General features: G+C 40.8%; 1 protein-coding gene across 2 annotated transcripts in view; it reads left to right on the forward strand.

Moving 5' to 3' along the window:
• bcas3 (BCAS3 microtubule associated cell migration factor) overlaps positions 1 to 18,329 on the forward strand; it is a 356,333-nt gene that overhangs the window by 36,435 nt on the left and 301,569 nt on the right. For both annotated transcript variants that reach the window (XM_030066285.1, XM_030066286.1), the window contains exons 8-12: positions 5,699 to 5,806; positions 5,969 to 6,045; positions 10,304 to 10,380; positions 11,088 to 11,171; positions 14,052 to 14,222. In XM_030066285.1, coding sequence (XP_029922145.1) covers positions 5,699 to 5,806; positions 5,969 to 6,045; positions 10,304 to 10,380; positions 11,088 to 11,171; positions 14,052 to 14,222 — 517 coding nt within the window. The remainder of the gene's footprint in view (positions 1 to 5,698; positions 5,807 to 5,968; positions 6,046 to 10,303; positions 10,381 to 11,087; positions 11,172 to 14,051; positions 14,223 to 18,329) is intronic.

The raw sequence follows: 18,329 nt of genomic DNA on the forward strand, positions 1-18,329 counted from the left end.
ATTGTCCCCTTGAATCAATTCTAGAGGCCCATTCTTCGGGATAGAGCTCTGAATTGGATTGATCGGACTCTGATAATGCTGAAATCAATGACGCAGCCGCCTGAAAGTGAGTTATCGCCAAGTGAAGTTTTTGTATTAATCTTAATTCCTGTACTCGGATTGGTAATGGTAGCCTTGCTGTGCCAGGGGCTCATAGCGTGAGGTCCTGCAAAACGTTGACGGAGACATTAACCATCAGCCCTGTCTGCCTTGATGGAAAAATGAATCAGGCTTCGTTCAAAACTTTTTAATGTGGCACCTCTTTTATCTTCTCCAGTTAGTGTTCGCTGGGACTTAAGGGAGGAATGCACTTGTGCTGACATGCAAGTGGTGTCACACACACACACACACACACACACACACGGCTGAGACAATGTTTTATTTCTTTGCCTGGGCTGAGAGATCTGAGGGCTCCCATGGCGCCGTTGCTGTCCAGCCGCTGGCTTGGGAAACCTTCTCCAACAGCCAGGCTCAGTGCACGCGCATTTGTGTGTGTGTCTGTAAATGTCTGTATGTGAGTGTGCATGTGAGTGTGTGCTCATGTATATGTGCACTGACTCATACACTGCTAGTAAGTTCAGCTTGTGTATCACTGAGTTAGTCATTGCTTATTGGATGTTGTTGTGGCTGTTACTTCGTCTTGCCTCTCTGGGTGTGTGTTTCTGTCTTTTTCATTCGTTAGAGCTAATGAATTATGTGTCAAGTGTTAAAGTGGGGTCTCTGATGTGAGCTAGGCTAATGTGTGTGTGTGTGTGTCTGTCTGTGTGTGTTTAAGCCGAGTGTTAGTTGATGCTGTTGGCTTTTGTCAGTGGGTGATGGAGCCGTGTTCGTGTCTGTGGTGTCTGCTGCAGCTCTGAATCATGCTGCTGCCTCGGCCTCACACTCTAAACACACACTCACACTCTAAACACACGCAAACTCACACTGGAGCCACAGGCCTCGCAGGATCAAAGTGTAGCAGACACTTCGACAGCGCGCCTCGAGAGTTTATAGGCAGTTTAACATGGAATTTCGTTGAAGCCTGATTGTTGTAGGTGGGGACTAAAGGCTCTCTATGGCCTGCCCTTTGTTGTAAGCACAGTCATGAGGGCTTCAGGACAAGTCTCCTCGTTTCCCACAGGTTACTTCTGAAGGGAGGAGGGGTTTGATGTATTTTCGGTCCTGTGGTTACACGTGTATCTAAGTTAATTATATCATGGTTGTATTTTTATTGACATTTTATTTAGGAAACTCACGGATTGAACTCACGGAGGGCCAGCGACACTTTTGTGGCAGTTAAACCATCCCAGAAAACAGAATAAAATGTGATTCACAAACCACCCACAGTGGGTGGAGAGTGCACTTTATTGTACTGCCAAGGAAACGGCGACACGGTGCAGATGTCAGACGTTTTCCAAAATGTTGTCACACTCCCACGCCATAGTTCAGAGAAGCTGTTTATGAGTTTTGCTCATCACCAGTTGTGATCAGTTGTAATTGTGTGGACATGTCAACACCATAACTTTAGTTGCACTGTTTCTTTAATGAATTGGGCTTTAAGACGGTGTAGATTGTGTTTGGAATTTATGTGTAAAAAAAAAATGACACTATTAACTGTCGTTATTCTTTTTTTTTTTTTGTTATTGCACCCTCCCTCAGAGCTAATTACAAATAGTAATCACTGCAGCAAACATTATCAAATCCTGCATTAGACTGTACTTTTAGGTTTATCCCTCTTTTCATTTAATTTCAGGAGAGAGAGATAGGAGAGAGTGTGATTGTCTGACCACTACCATGTGCTGCAGCATAATAAATAAATTATAGTAGTTGATGCTGTAGTGGCAAAACATCCTTATTAGTTGCTCTGTGCTCCTCTGGACTGCCAATCCAGAATACTATATTTGTGTTGGCAACACTGCTCCCAAAATAACACTTTTAGCACACAAATGAACATGAACAAAACAGATTATGTCAACCTAAAAACAAGTCCTGGTACCCATTTTTCCTCCATGTAATTATAATTATCTAAAGAAGTACAATCAGGTTGTTTCTTCCTGGCACAGTGTTACTAGGCAGAAGTTTGCTGCAGATGCTACTTTCCAGTTCAAATGAGAAGAAGAAAATAAAAGAGATGTTCAGTTTCCTCAAAAAAATGTGTACTGGGACTTGTTGTTTTTTATGTTTCATATTCTGCTTTGTTTGTGTTCATTTATCTGTTAAAAGTGTTATTTTTGGAGTTGTTTTGCCGTACTATGGAAGTGGATGGAGAGTCACAAACACAGGGGGATTAACAGGCCAGGGAAGCACAGAGCAAATGAGGATATTTCACCACCATGTGGACTCATATAACATCTTGGTAACTATATCACCCAGTACTGCACCAAAGTTAATTTTTTCTGTATCAGTTACATTTTTCATAAATATAAATTACATTGATGACAAATGCAAGGTGCCTGCTGTGACCAAAATCTAAAAGTAAAGAAAATAACAAACACATAAAAGATCTAGTACACCTCTTATTTTAACTGAGCTGGTCGCTTAGATATATTGAATATCCTAACATAACAAGAAATAGCTAGAGATCCTGCTTTTCTTTTAGCTGGCTTTAGCAGTCAGGCACCAGTCATTTGGTCTGCCAACCTATAGCATATAGGCATGAAATTTCTGAGAGAACCCTCTTCCCCTCAAGGACTCTACCAAGAAGTGCTTTCCCTCGCTATGGTCGACCAACGCTCGCTCTGTGGGCACTTCATGAGCCAACGCATACAGCCCAGCTTCCATGAGCACCGGTCCACAGACACTAACGTTGTTTGGCATTTGCTGTCATGGCGAAAGAAAGGTTCAGTACCAGTATGGCATGGCAAACACCACAATTACACACAGACCACGCAAATGACCAAATGAAGTAGAGGAGGGGGAGGAGTGAGGGGTGAAAAGAAGGGGAGGAAAACGCTGGAAAGGCCGACTGGTTTCTCTATCATCGGGTCCATTCAGAGCTTCCTTCATTGGAAGAATTACGACAAATTAAACTCCCTCGCTGGCTGCGACTCACTCGACACTATTGAATAGCATATTGGCGAGGCATCCCACAGCTTTTTCACATTGAACCCCCTAGTCTCTAAGTGCTTCCATGTTCCTGACAATTTGTAGCTGCTTTAAGATGCCTTGGCCACTTGGTGATACTCTTGATATGTGCATATTTTGAAAAAGGGTCATTTTCTTGATTCTTTGCCTGTAGCATTTCACCCACAGTGAACGTCTGTCAGGGTCCTAAATGGGAGAAGCAGATCTGTTTCCAACATAAAGAAGAAGCAACAGCAGTGATTGGGAAGGCAGATGGACATTGCGACTAGAGTCGGTCACTGGACCAGGGTGTGCTGCAGGAATATTCAACATGACTGAGGTCATCTATGTCTTGTAATGGATTAAAGTCCCCCCATTATGACTCTGTCATTTGAATAATATCCAGATTTTTCTCAGTGACTTGGCAATAGCTATCCACTGCTTAACCTCATTAGTCCATAATGATGTCTGGCACAGCCTGTAGTCTGCAGGAAGGGGATTTTCTCATTGATCTGATCACATAGTCAAATAAGCTCTCCCAATAGTGACTTGTCTCATAACCCTCAATTTCCAGCATAATCAATGCTAGTGTCACTGTGTTTGATTTTTTTTCCACATACAGTATAATGTTTTTGTAATTAACCACTGTTGTAGCTGATTTCCAAATTTAAGTCAGTGTTGTCTTTACAGGCCAAATGCAGCACACTGTGACTTCATCGTAATTTCAAGATCCGGCCAATGCCTCCTGTTACTCCTAAACCCTTACATGCTGGGATTGATGAGGCGTATAACTGCACTGAATATGCACAAGTAGACTAAATAGGCTGCTGAAAGCACAAAGTCCTATGGCTCAAGAAATAAAACTAACACCACATTTCACCCTTGTAGCCATAGCCAGCATGGCACCACAGGCCCTGCCAAGGGTGATAGAGAAAGAGAGAGAGAGGGAGTGGAAGAGGGAGAATGGTTGAAAGAGAGGCCGCAGTGAAAGTGTATGTAGCTTGATGAAGATTTATGTCCGACTTTTCCTTTGCCAGCAGCCACTGCCTGTCGTTGGATAGCCTCCCTCATCTAACCCTCTTTTCTGCTGCGTTGATAGAAACGCTTGTAGTAAATGTGTGTCTTACATGACAAAGCATTTCCCCTTTTGCACACACACATGCACGCACACACACACACACTCCACCCCCTTTCATTGTGGAGCCTCAGAGGAGGTAGGCCAGAGAGACATAGTGGAAACAAATACTGTGCAAATCCTCCAAGGACTCGCAGAGTGAAACAATGAAGAGATGGTTTAGAACAAACTGCTCTATGGCAATCTGTCCGCTTAATGTGGGATTCACTGACTGGAGGTTTGATACACTCTTCACGCACAGCCACCCAAGACTGTCTCTGATTACTAGGGATGCACACAAGTCCATTTTCTCCTGGTTCTCATCTCTGTGTGTGATCTTAACGAATATGCCGATATTTGCTACGTGCCAAATTTTACAAAGACTAAAACAGATTATAGACAAAGGGAATCACTGACATCACTTACATGGGTCGCATATCTTCAGCAATCATGTTGGCAGGGAGAGTACAGACTCTGGCTGGAACGAATGTCTTCCGACAAGCTGGAAGCTATTGTCACACTAGTTTGGCTAGGTTCATCCTCCTTACTTGTAGACATAGCTGGATGCTTTTTGACATTATTTAGGCAGAAACTGTTCCATGTACTTGACACTAAAGCAGACTATCTTTCACCCACTTGGTGTGTAATCGCACCAGGCTTTTGCGTGACTATGAAGCACAAATGACAACTTTTTTTGATCTTTTTTTTACGTTTTGACCTTCTGTCCGTAAAACAGCTTTTTTTGCTCATTGAAAATGTAGCTTTTGGAAAACGTCTCAAGAGTGGAATTTTTTTAACACGCTGTTTTCCTTTTGCCATGTGGACGGTGAAAAGGAAACAATTTGAAACTGCTGATGTCACCAGTGCCTCTTTGCTTCTTTGCGCATGCTCACGCCGGGATGCTGACGTCATACTGCCGCAGTTATTTTCAACAAATTGTAGTCAGTTGTGACTTTAGGAGAAGGTCAACCTCCTCTGTGTATACACAGTAAATGACTCTGCCTTCTGTTGCTAAGATGCTTTTAAAGTATATTTATTCTTTCATTTGTCACTTACTCTGGAATGTCATAAAAAACACTGCAGTCACTCTTCTTACACTTATTTGTACATTCTCATATTGCAAATATGTGTTTCTACATTTTTTTGTTTGTTTTTTAAAGGCTAAATATAGTTGTGTTTTCAAAAAATATAACATGCTAAACAATGGCAGAGTATGGAGGGTATATAAATGACACCCGAAGTCTCCTAGTGGCCCATGCCATAGTTCCTACTTTGCTGTTTGAGCTCTATGTAGTTAGTCCAATCTGTTACAATTTTTCTTAATTAATTGTTCTTATCTAAAAAAGGAAGAAAAAACACTACAAAAATTGACATCTGTACTCATAAGTACATACAATGCGTGTATGTGCAAGTCAGGGCCTAGCAATCAGTGTCATGGTTCACTGCTGATATGCATGCAGTATTCAGACGTTGAATATATGCCTTTGTTTTGTGTATTTTCAGGACAAGCCCCCCATACTGCTGTGCGGACCTGTATTCTCTGCGAACAGGAGAAATGGTCAAATCAATTCAGTTCAAGACGCCTATTTATGACCTACACTGCAACAAACAGTATGTCTTTTGTGCCGGCTGATCTCATGCAAAGCAAAACTGTAGGCCCGTTATATGTAATGGTGTTTGATTTTTTTTTTTTTTATCTTATATCACAAGCTTATTTTCAGTCTGTCACTGGATGTTTATTTGACATGAATGTCTGTTGTCTCCCACTTGCAGGATTTTAGTTGTCAGCCTACAAGAGAAGATTGCAGCGTTTGACAGCTGCACCTTCACCAAGAAGTTCTTTGTTACAAGTAAGGTGTTTGAATTTAACAACATAAAGCTGTTTTTTTAACTTAATGTTTAAAGTGTACTTTGATTTCTCTGTTGCTTTGAGGGAGTCGCTAAAAGCAGGAATTCCTATGGGAGTCCATGGGAACTTCACGCTTTCGTTGCACTCTTGGTCTACGTATTCACCCACAACTGTTTCACTAGTTATCAAATCAACATTTAAAACTCAACGCTTACAAATCTTAGTTCATGAAACCCCTTGTGTTAAGAAATAAAATCACATTCATGTGATTTTATGACATTTTGGTAATGCACGACAGTGCATGTATTTTAAAATGTTTTGAACCCTTTAATTTGGAGGTTCTTTTGCACCCATGAACCCATTTCACCTGCGTTTTTTTGGTCTTTCAGTTAAGTTTATTCTCTTGTTTTTTACTCTGCTAATAAATTGCTCGTTTTATTTCTCATTAAAGAAAGTAAATAAGGAAGTTTTGTTCAGTTTAAGAAGTGGGAAGTTGTGAAATAATAACTTTTTTTATTCACACAACCCCTCATCACATGTTAAATGTTATTTTTGTAAGTAACTCCAACAAAAGCATATTTTCATGAAGAGTGTTGCACTGGAGCAACGTACTGTACTGTACTCAATGGCACAAACACACAGCGCTAGTCACGTAATGCGTCATTTTTTTCCGACCCATCAACACTAACATTGCCAAACAAGATCAGTGACTCTGTCACGCTGGCATCACACAACCCAAACAAACACAAAACAGAACATTGGTTATAATACAACCAAGAACTAGGGCTTGCCATACTGTAGTTCTCCCAAGCTTTGTATTGTGACTGAACTGCTTTTATCCAAACAGCATGTATGGCCCCTCCATTTGAAGCTCAGCACACACAAACACCCACACCCACCCACCCACACACACAAAATGTTTACAACATAACTTCTGCATCTTCCTGGCTCTACCTGCCATATCTCCTCAAGAAGGTAGTGGAAAAAAAGTCCAGACTGTATTACAAGGCCATTGCTGTCCACTTAAGTCATTGGCTGGAGTAAACTGCCATTACTGGCCGGCTTTAATGTGTCTCCTCTTTGTCTGCCTGCCTTCCCTATCAGTGTCTGGGCCACAGGAAACCAAACATGCTCAATAGTTATTAATTGTTTCTGAATGCAGAAACCTCTTCTTCATAAAGTTGTTTGGTCCGTTTGGGCGGTAAGAGGAGTAAACAAAAGGGCCCTGTGATGTGTGCAGCCTGGTTTTGGATGAGCCATGCTCCTATTGTGTGCTGGGGACGTGACGGTGGACATGTGATGTTTTTATGAGCACTTTGGGCTCGTCCCATGTTTATGTTCTTCCTGCGTATTCAAGTGGGGGTTCAGTCAACCACCTCTGCCAGGCTTTCTTTCTTTTCTGTTCATCTTTTCTGCTCATCTTGCTTGTAAAAGCCTTCTTTGGGCATTTTACGAGCGGAACAATGCATAAAAGTCATGATCAGGCAATGTGGCACTGAAGTCATGATTAGGTCGTGTTATATGTGCCTGCGTCTCTTTGTTGTTCATTCCTGAGAAGATTCAATTTCTTCTCCAGTTTACAAATACAAAATGACCTCTCATGACTTATGAATCATCTGAAATCTGAGCAAATTCATGTGATTTCTCTCAGAAGCATGGGAAAAGGCTAAGCAAATTTACCAGAAATGACATGAAAATAAGAAACTATTAAAAGCAAAATAAATAAATAAAAATAAAACCCCTGAAAATTGGCTTAAAAATTGGCTTAAAAAAGTGCAGAAAGAACAGGAAATTATTAGGAAATTTACAAAAAAAATTAAAATAAAATAAATACTACAAAATTAGTCACAAAAAAGATACCAGAAAGATATATCTGTGATAATTATAATTATATTTTTCAAATTAAATTACAAGACTATTACCATAAAAGTATGACAAAAACTGAAGATTTCACAAGAGGCATTCAAATGAATGAATGAATGAATGTATAAATAAATAAATAAATAAATAAATGAAATAAAGGTTGTTCAGAGGGTTAAATAAAACCATTCAAAATAAAAATGCATTTCAAAGGTTTAATTACAGTAAAATAGCTATAGTAAACATTTTGTATAGGTAAGGTTAGAAACTATACCAATATAATAAAACAGTTGGAATACAATAGCAAAGTTTGTTACCTTAAAACTGAACATTTTATTTTATCTCCTTCTAGCTTTTAGTTATTGATAGAAAGGTGTTTTATGGTGTTGTTTTAGATTAATTGCACAGTGATAAATCATAGAAGTTAAGTGATTTAAAAAAAAAAAGTGATGAAACAAATTAAATGTAAGAAACAAACAAACCCATAGAAGTACAGTTATGTTCATATTGACTTACATGGACTGGAATCCTTTTATAGAAAATCGGTCACTGCAGATATGGATATGCCTTTATCCAGTGTCAACAGGATTGTCAGCATATAAAACTAAACAGTTGATATGCATAATAATGCTAATAATAATGTCTTTATTTGTATAGCACTTTCCATGCATTGAACAAAACAAATATGATAAAATAACATGTCAGAATAAATCAAGTAAAAGTTCAAGTTAAAACATGTTTAAAAGGTGATTAAAAGAACTGACTGAATTTTCTTCTCTAATTTCTTTAGGTAATGAGTTCCAAAGTTTTGGTGCATCATTTTAAAAAAGGCAGCCTTTTTAACACTGTGGCAATTTACAGTCAATAACCTAGCATCGGTAGACCCGGTGTGCAGACACACGGGGGCATACAGAACAAGAGAATCATAGAAATAAGCAGTGCCAATCTGACGAATGAGGTGGAGGACAGCACAGCCAAAAATTCCCTAAGCACCGCTGCTTTGGTCTCCCTAACCGGCACACTCCGAGCTCCACTCCACTCTCTTCTTCAATCTAAAAGTATCAGTATTGGCTTTTAGTAAACAGTATTCTTCTGCCTGCTGTGCCCCCTTTGGTCTCCACCCAGGATGTCAAACACATGTTATCTCACTAACCGGGCTCCCCTCGGCCTTGGAGAGGCACAAAAAAAAGCTTGTCTGGCGTTACCAGCAGGCCTTGTGGCTTACCTCAGCCCCCCCTTAGCCCCTTCCCCAACACAGCACAGTAAATTACTGTCTGCCTCCATCTCATCTGCTCCCTGAGCACTAAATTATTGTCAGCCAGCTCTCTCCCCCACACCTTCATGCACTCACATTACCTCACTATGTGTGTTTCTGTGTGTATATGTGAATGTGTGTGTGTATGCATGTTTGTGTATCAGCCCACATACTCTAACACAGCGCGTGTGTTCATGCTTGCAACTTTTGTCGGGATTTTGTGCATCTATCCCTGTTTACATGTACTTGAAACAAGCAGACTGTCGCCGTCTGTATCTGCATGCATTTATGGCAATTTATGACAATATCCATCACGTCTCCACGTTTGTTTACAAGCACCGAGCACATGTGTGCAGTTTTTTTTTCTCTTCTCCTTTTTTTTTGGTGCATTCTGTGTTGCGGTAGATGTGATGGATGCCGCTGTAGCTGGAACACGGCGTCACTAGTAATGTTAGTCAGTGCAGTCTACTATAAGTGCCTGTTTATTTCCACATCTGTTTGAGTGGGCATAGAAAAATTTGTTCTGGTTTATCATGTCCAAGATGGTTGTATCTGCTTGTGAATTTATGGTTTTGTCTGTCATTGTGGCTCATTGGCTTCTATTTTCATTTCTGCTGACAGGACTTTCAGGTTGTGTGTGTGTGTGTGTGTGTGTGTGTGTGTGTGTGTGTGAGTGAGACCCTTTGGGGATCAGTGTGTTGGTCAATCTGCAGAGGGGCCAACCTCACTTTATTGGGTACCACAATCTCCATTAGGTCATAACATGTATACACACACACACACACACACACACACACACACATACACACAGCAAGTCACCCTCATTAGGCTCCCATTTATCATCCCAAACAAGACTCCTCACAAACACATTAATGGTTTAAGAGAGTTAGACCCATTCTCTGGGGATGAGCCTCATGAAAATCCCCCTTTATCATCAAGGGTAGGGGGGTATTTATTTATTTATTTATTTATTTAGTCCTCCATTTATCTATCTATCGATTTAGCTGTCTATTTTATTTTTTTACTGGCAAACTTCGGATCTTGACGTTACCCAAGACTTGCTGTCTGGACCAAAATTATGAATTGGTGATTTCCTCACATCAAAACTCTGTGTGCCCTGCTGAATAACTTTGTGTCTTTTCAGGCTGCTATCCCTGCCCCGGTCCCAGCCTCAATCCAATAGCCCTGGGAAGCCGCTGGCTAGCCTATGCTGAGAATAAGGTTGGCCATAGACACACACACACACACACACACACACACACACACACACACACACACACACACACACAGGCACAGACACACCATCCATTACACAAGTGCTTTATCAGAACAGCGACATATTTACAATCCAAAAAATGCATTTATCTATTTTTTGCCTCTCTAATCTGTCTGGGCGCACAACTCATTCCAAGAAGAGTCCACTAGAAATGATAACATTTTGAAAATCAACAGATGCACAGGAGTTTTCTATGTCTATTTAATGGGATTGTTAAGTATTTACAAAAACCAGAATGTTCTATTGCGCGCTCTGCAATACGTTTAATGGATAATTGTGTTTGGTGGGTTTTCTGATTAGGCTGGCCCACTCAAGTAATTGACAGATGGGTCCACTGTTTGTGTGACCGCTTAAAGATTTCCAGGAAATGCAAAATCCAGTTTTTGAACAGTAAGAGTAGGGCGGGCACAGAACCATTCAATTGACATTGTATGTAAAATGAAATTGACGCAGACTGGCTCTTGAGCCGCATAATGTCTCTTTGGACCTCTTCTTAAAAACCAATTTTCTCCAAAGATAGAAGAGAGGGACCCTTGAATACTTGATGTTTGAATTCCCAGTTGATGACTAGTTTGCCTAAGCTTTCATCTTTATACATCTGAGTCATACCATAAGCCTTTATTTATTTGTATATCTTCCTGGGTTTCTGCAGCTGATCCGGTGTCACCAGTCTCGCGGAGGGGCTTGTGGTGACAATGCCCAGTCCTACACAGCTACAGTGATCAACGCTGCCAAAGTGAGCTGCCACACACAAACACACTTATTTACCAGTCTGTCATATATAAATATATGTGTATGTCTTCAGCTGGATACTCACTGAAAAGACTGCCAGCTGCATTTCTTTTTTTTTTAGTTCTTGTTGCATGACTGGTTGGATTTAGGGAACTTGGGGCGCTGTAATGAATCCCACTGGAGCTCTGGGAACGGTGCACCCACCAGTGCCGTGATTGGTTACAAAATTCTCTGGTCCGTTGCCCATTCGCTAAAACAGCTTTGATAAAATCCCTCACCCAGTTATAACCCTAACCATAACATTTTGGCAATATTTTCCCCTGAACTCAGGTGATATTCATGCAAACATGGGAACTCACACTTGTTAACATCTTGGGTTGCAAAACACACACTTCACGGCCAGTCAGATTCAGGGAACACTGCCTTGATCACTCATTGGTTTGGGGAACTCAAACTTGTTGACCAGTTTGATTTGGGAACACACACTTGTTGACTAATTGGAATTGAGGACACAGCCTTGATGACTCCTTGGATTTGGGGAACACAAACTTGGAGAACTCACACTTTAGGACAGCAATCACCTGGACAGTAGAGACAATAAAATGTACTTAACTGAACTACTGAACTGAACTGAAAACCAATCTGATTTAGGGACTATTGCCTTGATGACCCCTTGGATTTAGGAGATATACACTTGCCAAGTTTTAACACCATCCAACCCCTCAAATGTGGTGAAAATATAGACCATTGTCATTGCAATCCGCATCCCAAACAAACAGGAAAATTGAGTATTTTCCTTACTTTGCTTAACTGATTTTGTTGCGCTCAACTCTCATTGGCAATTCCCTGTTACCATTTAGATTTGAGTGATTTGCCATGTCATGTTGCAGGTGGATGTCAGGACTTGTCGTCTCAGATTAGTGCTAAATCATTCTGAATCCTGAAAATCAGTCCTCGTGGTGAGATTGTGGTCAAAAAATCTTTTTAAATGTCCTCTTGTGTGTCCCTAGCATAGTTTTGGATGCACCGGTACATAATACATTGTTTCCACCACCGCCTACCTCCATCTGTAAATGTGCTGACATTGGATCTGCCCAGCCTCCTCTGCTGACTGGGACTGGGCTTATGAGACACTTCATCAAACCTGCCCATCTGATCCTCTCCACTGTAATCCCTTTCTCTCCAAAGGCCTCCCTGCACTCATCTCTGCAGGGGAGCGGCGTTAAGCTACCTCACTAACAGCCGACAGTCCCCTTTGATACCAAGCAAAATTTATTCCTGCTCCAATTTAGCCGCTCACCAACCCATGCTAGCTAGCTAGCTCCTCATATGGTTCTAGTCTGTTTCTCCATTTAGTCCCAAAGGGGGAAGGGCTAATTGATTTACAAAGACCAAGCTTATCCCTTCCCCTTTACTTAACGAGCGCTAACAGCTAGCGCGAGAGAAGCCCCATTAGCAGGCTAATGGTGGTATACATCAAAAAGAGCAGCGTGTCGCTAACGGGTTAGCTTAGTGGTGAGGGGTGGACAGCAGAGGGGGGTACTGATATGCAGACAGGCAGTCTGCAGCCCGCCCTCTCCTCATTTAGGACCATATATCTCAATACAGATGACAAGGTATCTCCCTCTGGCCTGTGGCGCGACACGCTGGCTCTTAGTACTGACGTCCAGAGACATGGAAACAAAAAGGGGGAGGGGTGGCATTAAAGAGTAATGGGTTGTGTTTGCATGGAGCAAAAAAAATTTGAAAGTGCAATGGCTCATGCAATATAACTAGAATTATTGTTTGAAGTTGGTCCTCTTACAGCAAATTTGTGCATCACATCAGCTCTGTTACGTATCACTGCTGGTTGCATGAATGACAGATCTTTCACATAAATTATGTTGTAATTTGTTTAGGTGGGGACAGACAGCGCATCTAATCAGGCTGTAGCTCTGTGTGTGTGTGCCTGTGTGTATGTCTGTATATGTCAGCCACCAGACATGACCTGCGTCTTGCCCACCCCTCCTAGCAGATCAATAGCTCCTGTTTGGACTAGCACTAAGAACTCCACAACTGCAGTGATTAGAAAACACATTAGTGTTGATCAATTAGGAGCCAAACGCCTCACTTAATAATTGATGGCGCTTCTGGCAATTTACACACACACTCACACACACACACACACACACACACACACACATGGAGCAGACACTGTTAGTGTGCATGGCCAAGTGGCAAAGAGAGACAGTGGGTGATCCACAGACCCAACAAACGCGAGGCGCCACGCTGTATTGACAGGGCCGCCTAGCCTGAATGCCTGATTAGGCTCTCCGGGGCCCCTTTGGCGCTAACACACACACACACACACACACACCACACACACACAGAGGACTCCATTAGGCAAAGACAGTGTAGTAGGTGAGATAGACTCCACTTAAGCAGCACTATCCATTTCCCTCGATCGAGCCACAGAGGTGTGTTTGAGCCAGACACCCTGGCTGGGCCTTAAGAGGACACAGAGGAGCCTCACTCACACTCGGGCACACACATAGACAGACAGACACACACACACACACACACACACACACACACACACACTGGTGTCTCCTGCTGTTTCAGTGCTACAAATCATCAGTTCTACAATCATCATCAGTTATCAGCGGGCACAAAGTGAACACATGCTCCCACTGGCAAAGACAGACACACACACACGCTCCGCCACAGCCTCCTGCTCATCTTCATTCCCTGTGCATACCTGAAAATATAAATGACCGAGTATATTCACCATGCATGAACAGTTTATCAAATGGGAATGAAGTATTATGTGCATGGTAAAGCTTATAAAGACAAATGTACTGCTTTCAAAACTCATTGCCGTGTCTTCCTGTCCTCCCCCCTTCAGACTTTAAAGACGGGGCTGACCATGGTGGGTAAGGTTGTCACACAGTTGGCAGGCACCCTGCCAGCGGGAACCCCGGACGAGGAGGGCACGCCACACAGCGCGAGTCGCCGCAGCCCACACAACCCCGGTGTGGTCACCATCATTGACACACACAATGTTGGTGAAGGACAGGTCAGTTGAGTGTGTGTGTGTGTTATGGCTAGGTGGATTGGAAAGGACATCATAATATAATTTGGATTTTGATACTGTTGAACTGCTGCAGTTTTCCCTGGGAAAGTCACAGGATATCAGGGAATTTTACAAATGGGTTGCATACACTTCCACACATATACATTTCCACTGACAGGAATATAGTGGAATACACTTTCCAATAAGGCTAAATGATATGGTTAAAATTGCAATTAATTTTACAGATTTTGCAACTGTGATATGATCCACAGTTTTTGCAAAAAAAGGCCTTAGAATGGTCATGGTGTGATTTTTTTTTTTTTTTTCCTTTTTTTGCTGGGGTCTGATATCAAACCATAATACTTGATTAACAACAACATTTTGTTCACACATTTTACTTTTATTGACCTGCAATCAAGTTATTGTACTTGGCCATATTGCAATTTCAAGCATATTTTGATTAATTGTTCAGCCCTACTTTCCAACTATTCTCACACTTTATATTCTTTGGTGCTTGTCAGTCCACCTGGAGTAGAATTCAGACTGTTGACCCCTTTAGAAAAACAGCATTAACAAATCATGGAGGCAATGTTAATTTCACTGACAAACATTATGATGAGAAATATTCGCCAACAATACTGTCCAGGGGGCAAGAATCACTTTTTCATCCAGAGAGTAAAACAAGAGAAAAAGACACAGATGAATGAGAAAACAGCTCCTGACCTCATTTATAGCTGAAGGAAGAAATTAGAAGGAATTAGCTGAACATGACCTAAACACATCTGTGCATTACATGTCTGTACCAAAGCCCGCCTTTGAGAGGGAAAAAAGAACAGACATATGGCCAAACTTTTATTATTGATTTTTGTACAGTATAATAACGAAAGCTAAGGTAAATAGAAAATGCAAGAAGCTATGATGTGGAATGTAGAGCTGTGTGTAAAGGTCACCATCAGTTTAATTATTATTAGTGTTATTGCAGAGAAAAAGACATTGTTTTTTTTTTTTCGACTAAAACTAACAAAATTCAAATGACTAAAATGGCAAAAGACTAACTAAATCAAAATTTGCTGTCAAAATCAACTCTGCATGGAAGCACATTAACTTAGTTATGGAAAATCATGGAAATGGGAATTTTACATGAGAGCCATAGTGAGATCCTGTGGGTCCTGGTGTGATTTTTAATAGCATCAGCATCATATACAGTATACAGTATGGATGACTTGTGCAGTTAATCAATACAGTGTTTGTATTATTTTTGTATGAAGTGATTATGTGCATTATTGTGGCTTAGCGGACAAATTGAGGCAGAGATGGTTTTAATATTTCAATCCTTCTTTACTATGTAAATTCAGTGTGGACAATCTGCAATCTGTTGTTGAGCTGAAATACTTTAGAATAACTTACACATTGAAAATATTTAACGTACTAATGTAAACGGCCTCAGTTCTGTGAGATTTAACTTGCATGGTAATGTCTAGTGGGGTTTAATACTAAGCCTCAAACAGATGATGTTGCTTTTTTTGAGTTCATGTTACTGCTTTTATTTATTGAATCGAAAATGTATGCAGATGTCAGCCTTTAGATTTTGTGGCGTCGCTTGTCATCGTTATTGAACAGATATTGGTCAGTGGGGTGGGACTTCTGTATTTCTGAGAGCTGCAGTGAATTGATGGCTAGATTGCCCCCCTGCAGAAATGGAGTCTCCAAATGTGATCGAAAACGTCAAACGTGCAAATCACAAGTGTCAGTATCAGGATTTGCAGAATCTTTTCTGATTTGGGAAAACAAACAAAATTGTGTGCTTTCGTTATCTGTGCGTCTTTGATTAACCTTTTGAAACCTGGATTGAGGTCAGATTTCTTGTGTTTGAATGCTTGTGAAAGGAATCAGGTGCTTTTCACAAGCATTTAACTCTTTCAAACCCAAGCAATTTGGCTTGATTTCCTTTAAAAACACGAGAAAAAAGGCAATGAGCAACTTAGCAAGTAATGACCTGAAGATTTGCAAGAAATTTGTAAAAGGTTACAAGAAAAGTGAAAAATGAAAAAGAGAAACTATTATAAAAACTGTTATGAAATATTGTTTTTCTTTTCTTTTCTATTTTCTTTTCAAATTTTTTGGTGATGTTCTTGAAATTTTTATATTTTTTTTGCTCATTACTAGTCATTACTATTTCTTCTTCAGATATTCATTGCCTTTTAAATGACATTGCCTTTTTCAGAGTTTCAAAGGGTTAAATTTGAAATGAAATGGTCTCATAACGAAAGGGTTGTAGATTTTTTTCAACCCACAGAGGATGATGTAATCTTTCATTTAAATTAAGGAGTTTTTGGTTTTCACGTGACAATAGCAGTGAGTAGCAGATCACATGCAGCCTGCAACCAGCTCATAAACCAAAGGGCAAAGGCATGGGATTGGGTTTAAAATTTGGAGGGAGGAAATCATGAACTCATCGGCCAGTATGGTTAGTTACAGTCCAGCTGATGGTTTGTATTTTTATCGAAAAATAACATTGAGTTGTCTTGTATTTATTTGCTATTCCAATAAGGTGTGTAAGGTGTGACTCTCTATGCACATTAGTGTATGTATATTTTCTTCATGTGATATCTGTTTTTATGACATGTTTGAGACACTCTCTTGAATATGAAATGTGCCATACAAATGTGTTTTTAAAATTCTTTTTAGGAGAAAGGATATAAGAGTATCAGAGTAATAGATTCTGCAGTAGAGCTGGTGGCTTTTTACAGCTGCTATCGGCTTTGTAATGATTTCAGTGAGTCGTCTTATTACCGAGTCACAGTTTCTTCTTTACGGTAGCGCATCAAGTGCAGACCTTTAATTTTACAGTGACTAGGGAACGACAAATTAGATTCTTGTAAACTTGCCCAGCCCAAATCTAAAACTGGTCTGAGGACACTTCATTTTCTTTTTTTAGACCCTGCACGGTGGTGAACCAGAAACTGTTACCAGGTGGCCATCCCTGTTTAATAGAGTGTCAGCTTTACTGGCTAGCCTTCTAAATGCTTACAGTTCCCTGCAACAAGGCTCTTTATGTACAAGTGCGCGCACACACATACACACACACAGACACACACCAAAAGTTAAATTGGCGCCCATTTGTTCTTGGCTTTTTCCCACCTTGGTCTTGTCAAATCTGACCCAGGTAAACACAGCCGTGGCCTCTGCGGCTTGTTGGGAAACAGAAAAATCTCCACTGCTGGCTTTTCCTCTGCGGCCTGGGCAGAGTCAAGCTCGACCACCTCACTCCTCACGGCTCGCTGAAAGGTGTGATTTAGATTGCCCGCATATTTTAACAGCCAAGCTTTTAGCCACAATCCTGTCTGTTTTTAGCTGCCTCCGTAGGAGAGATGCTGGGTAAACAGCTGGCTGTTGGTGCACATTGGCGGTAACCTCACATGAAGCTTCAGGCTGAGCTGATGCCCTGTGTGTCAAATAATCTTGTCCATTTTTTTAGTCGCTGGTAGCCAATAACTTTGAATTGTCATGACCCCAAAACTGTGGGAGAGTATTCAGTCCCTCCCACAGAATTGTGGAGAAATCTGAAAAAAGTCTTTGAAACAGCATTTAATGCGGCACTAAAATGCTCCTCTGACACTTTCATTTGAACATTAGCACCCATCTGATAGATATGTAGACACTGATGTAGGGTTATACAGGGTGTTGGTGGATCCTTGATTTGTTTATCTGAAAATAAGGCCTTAATTGGCACTAACATGTCTTAAATCTCTCTGTCTAAGGTCAGGAGGCATTTAAAATATGTTTTAGGATTTATTTTTTTGCCGTAATCATGTGGGAGTGCAAATTCAGTGAAAACTGGTTGGATAACGCCAATATTGTGACATGATTGAGTCACGTTAAAGGCAGTGAACAAGAGGCCTGGGGCAAACTGTGTAAGAAGTCTTTAAAACTCAGCACAATAAGAATCAAAGCTTATTCAGTCACCTTCATCCAAACAATTGCTCTAGGGATTTATATGTATGTAATGGATATTTTGAGAATCGGATATCTGCTGTCATTAATTGGTTGGAAACTTGATATCCTTTTCATATTTCTAACTCTCCATAATAGGCTACGTTGGCGGCAGTA

Source organism: Myripristis murdjan, chromosome 13 (assembly GCF_902150065.1).
Source record: "Myripristis murdjan chromosome 13, fMyrMur1.1, whole genome shotgun sequence".
NCBI lineage: Eukaryota > Metazoa > Chordata > Actinopteri > Holocentriformes > Holocentridae > Myripristis > Myripristis murdjan.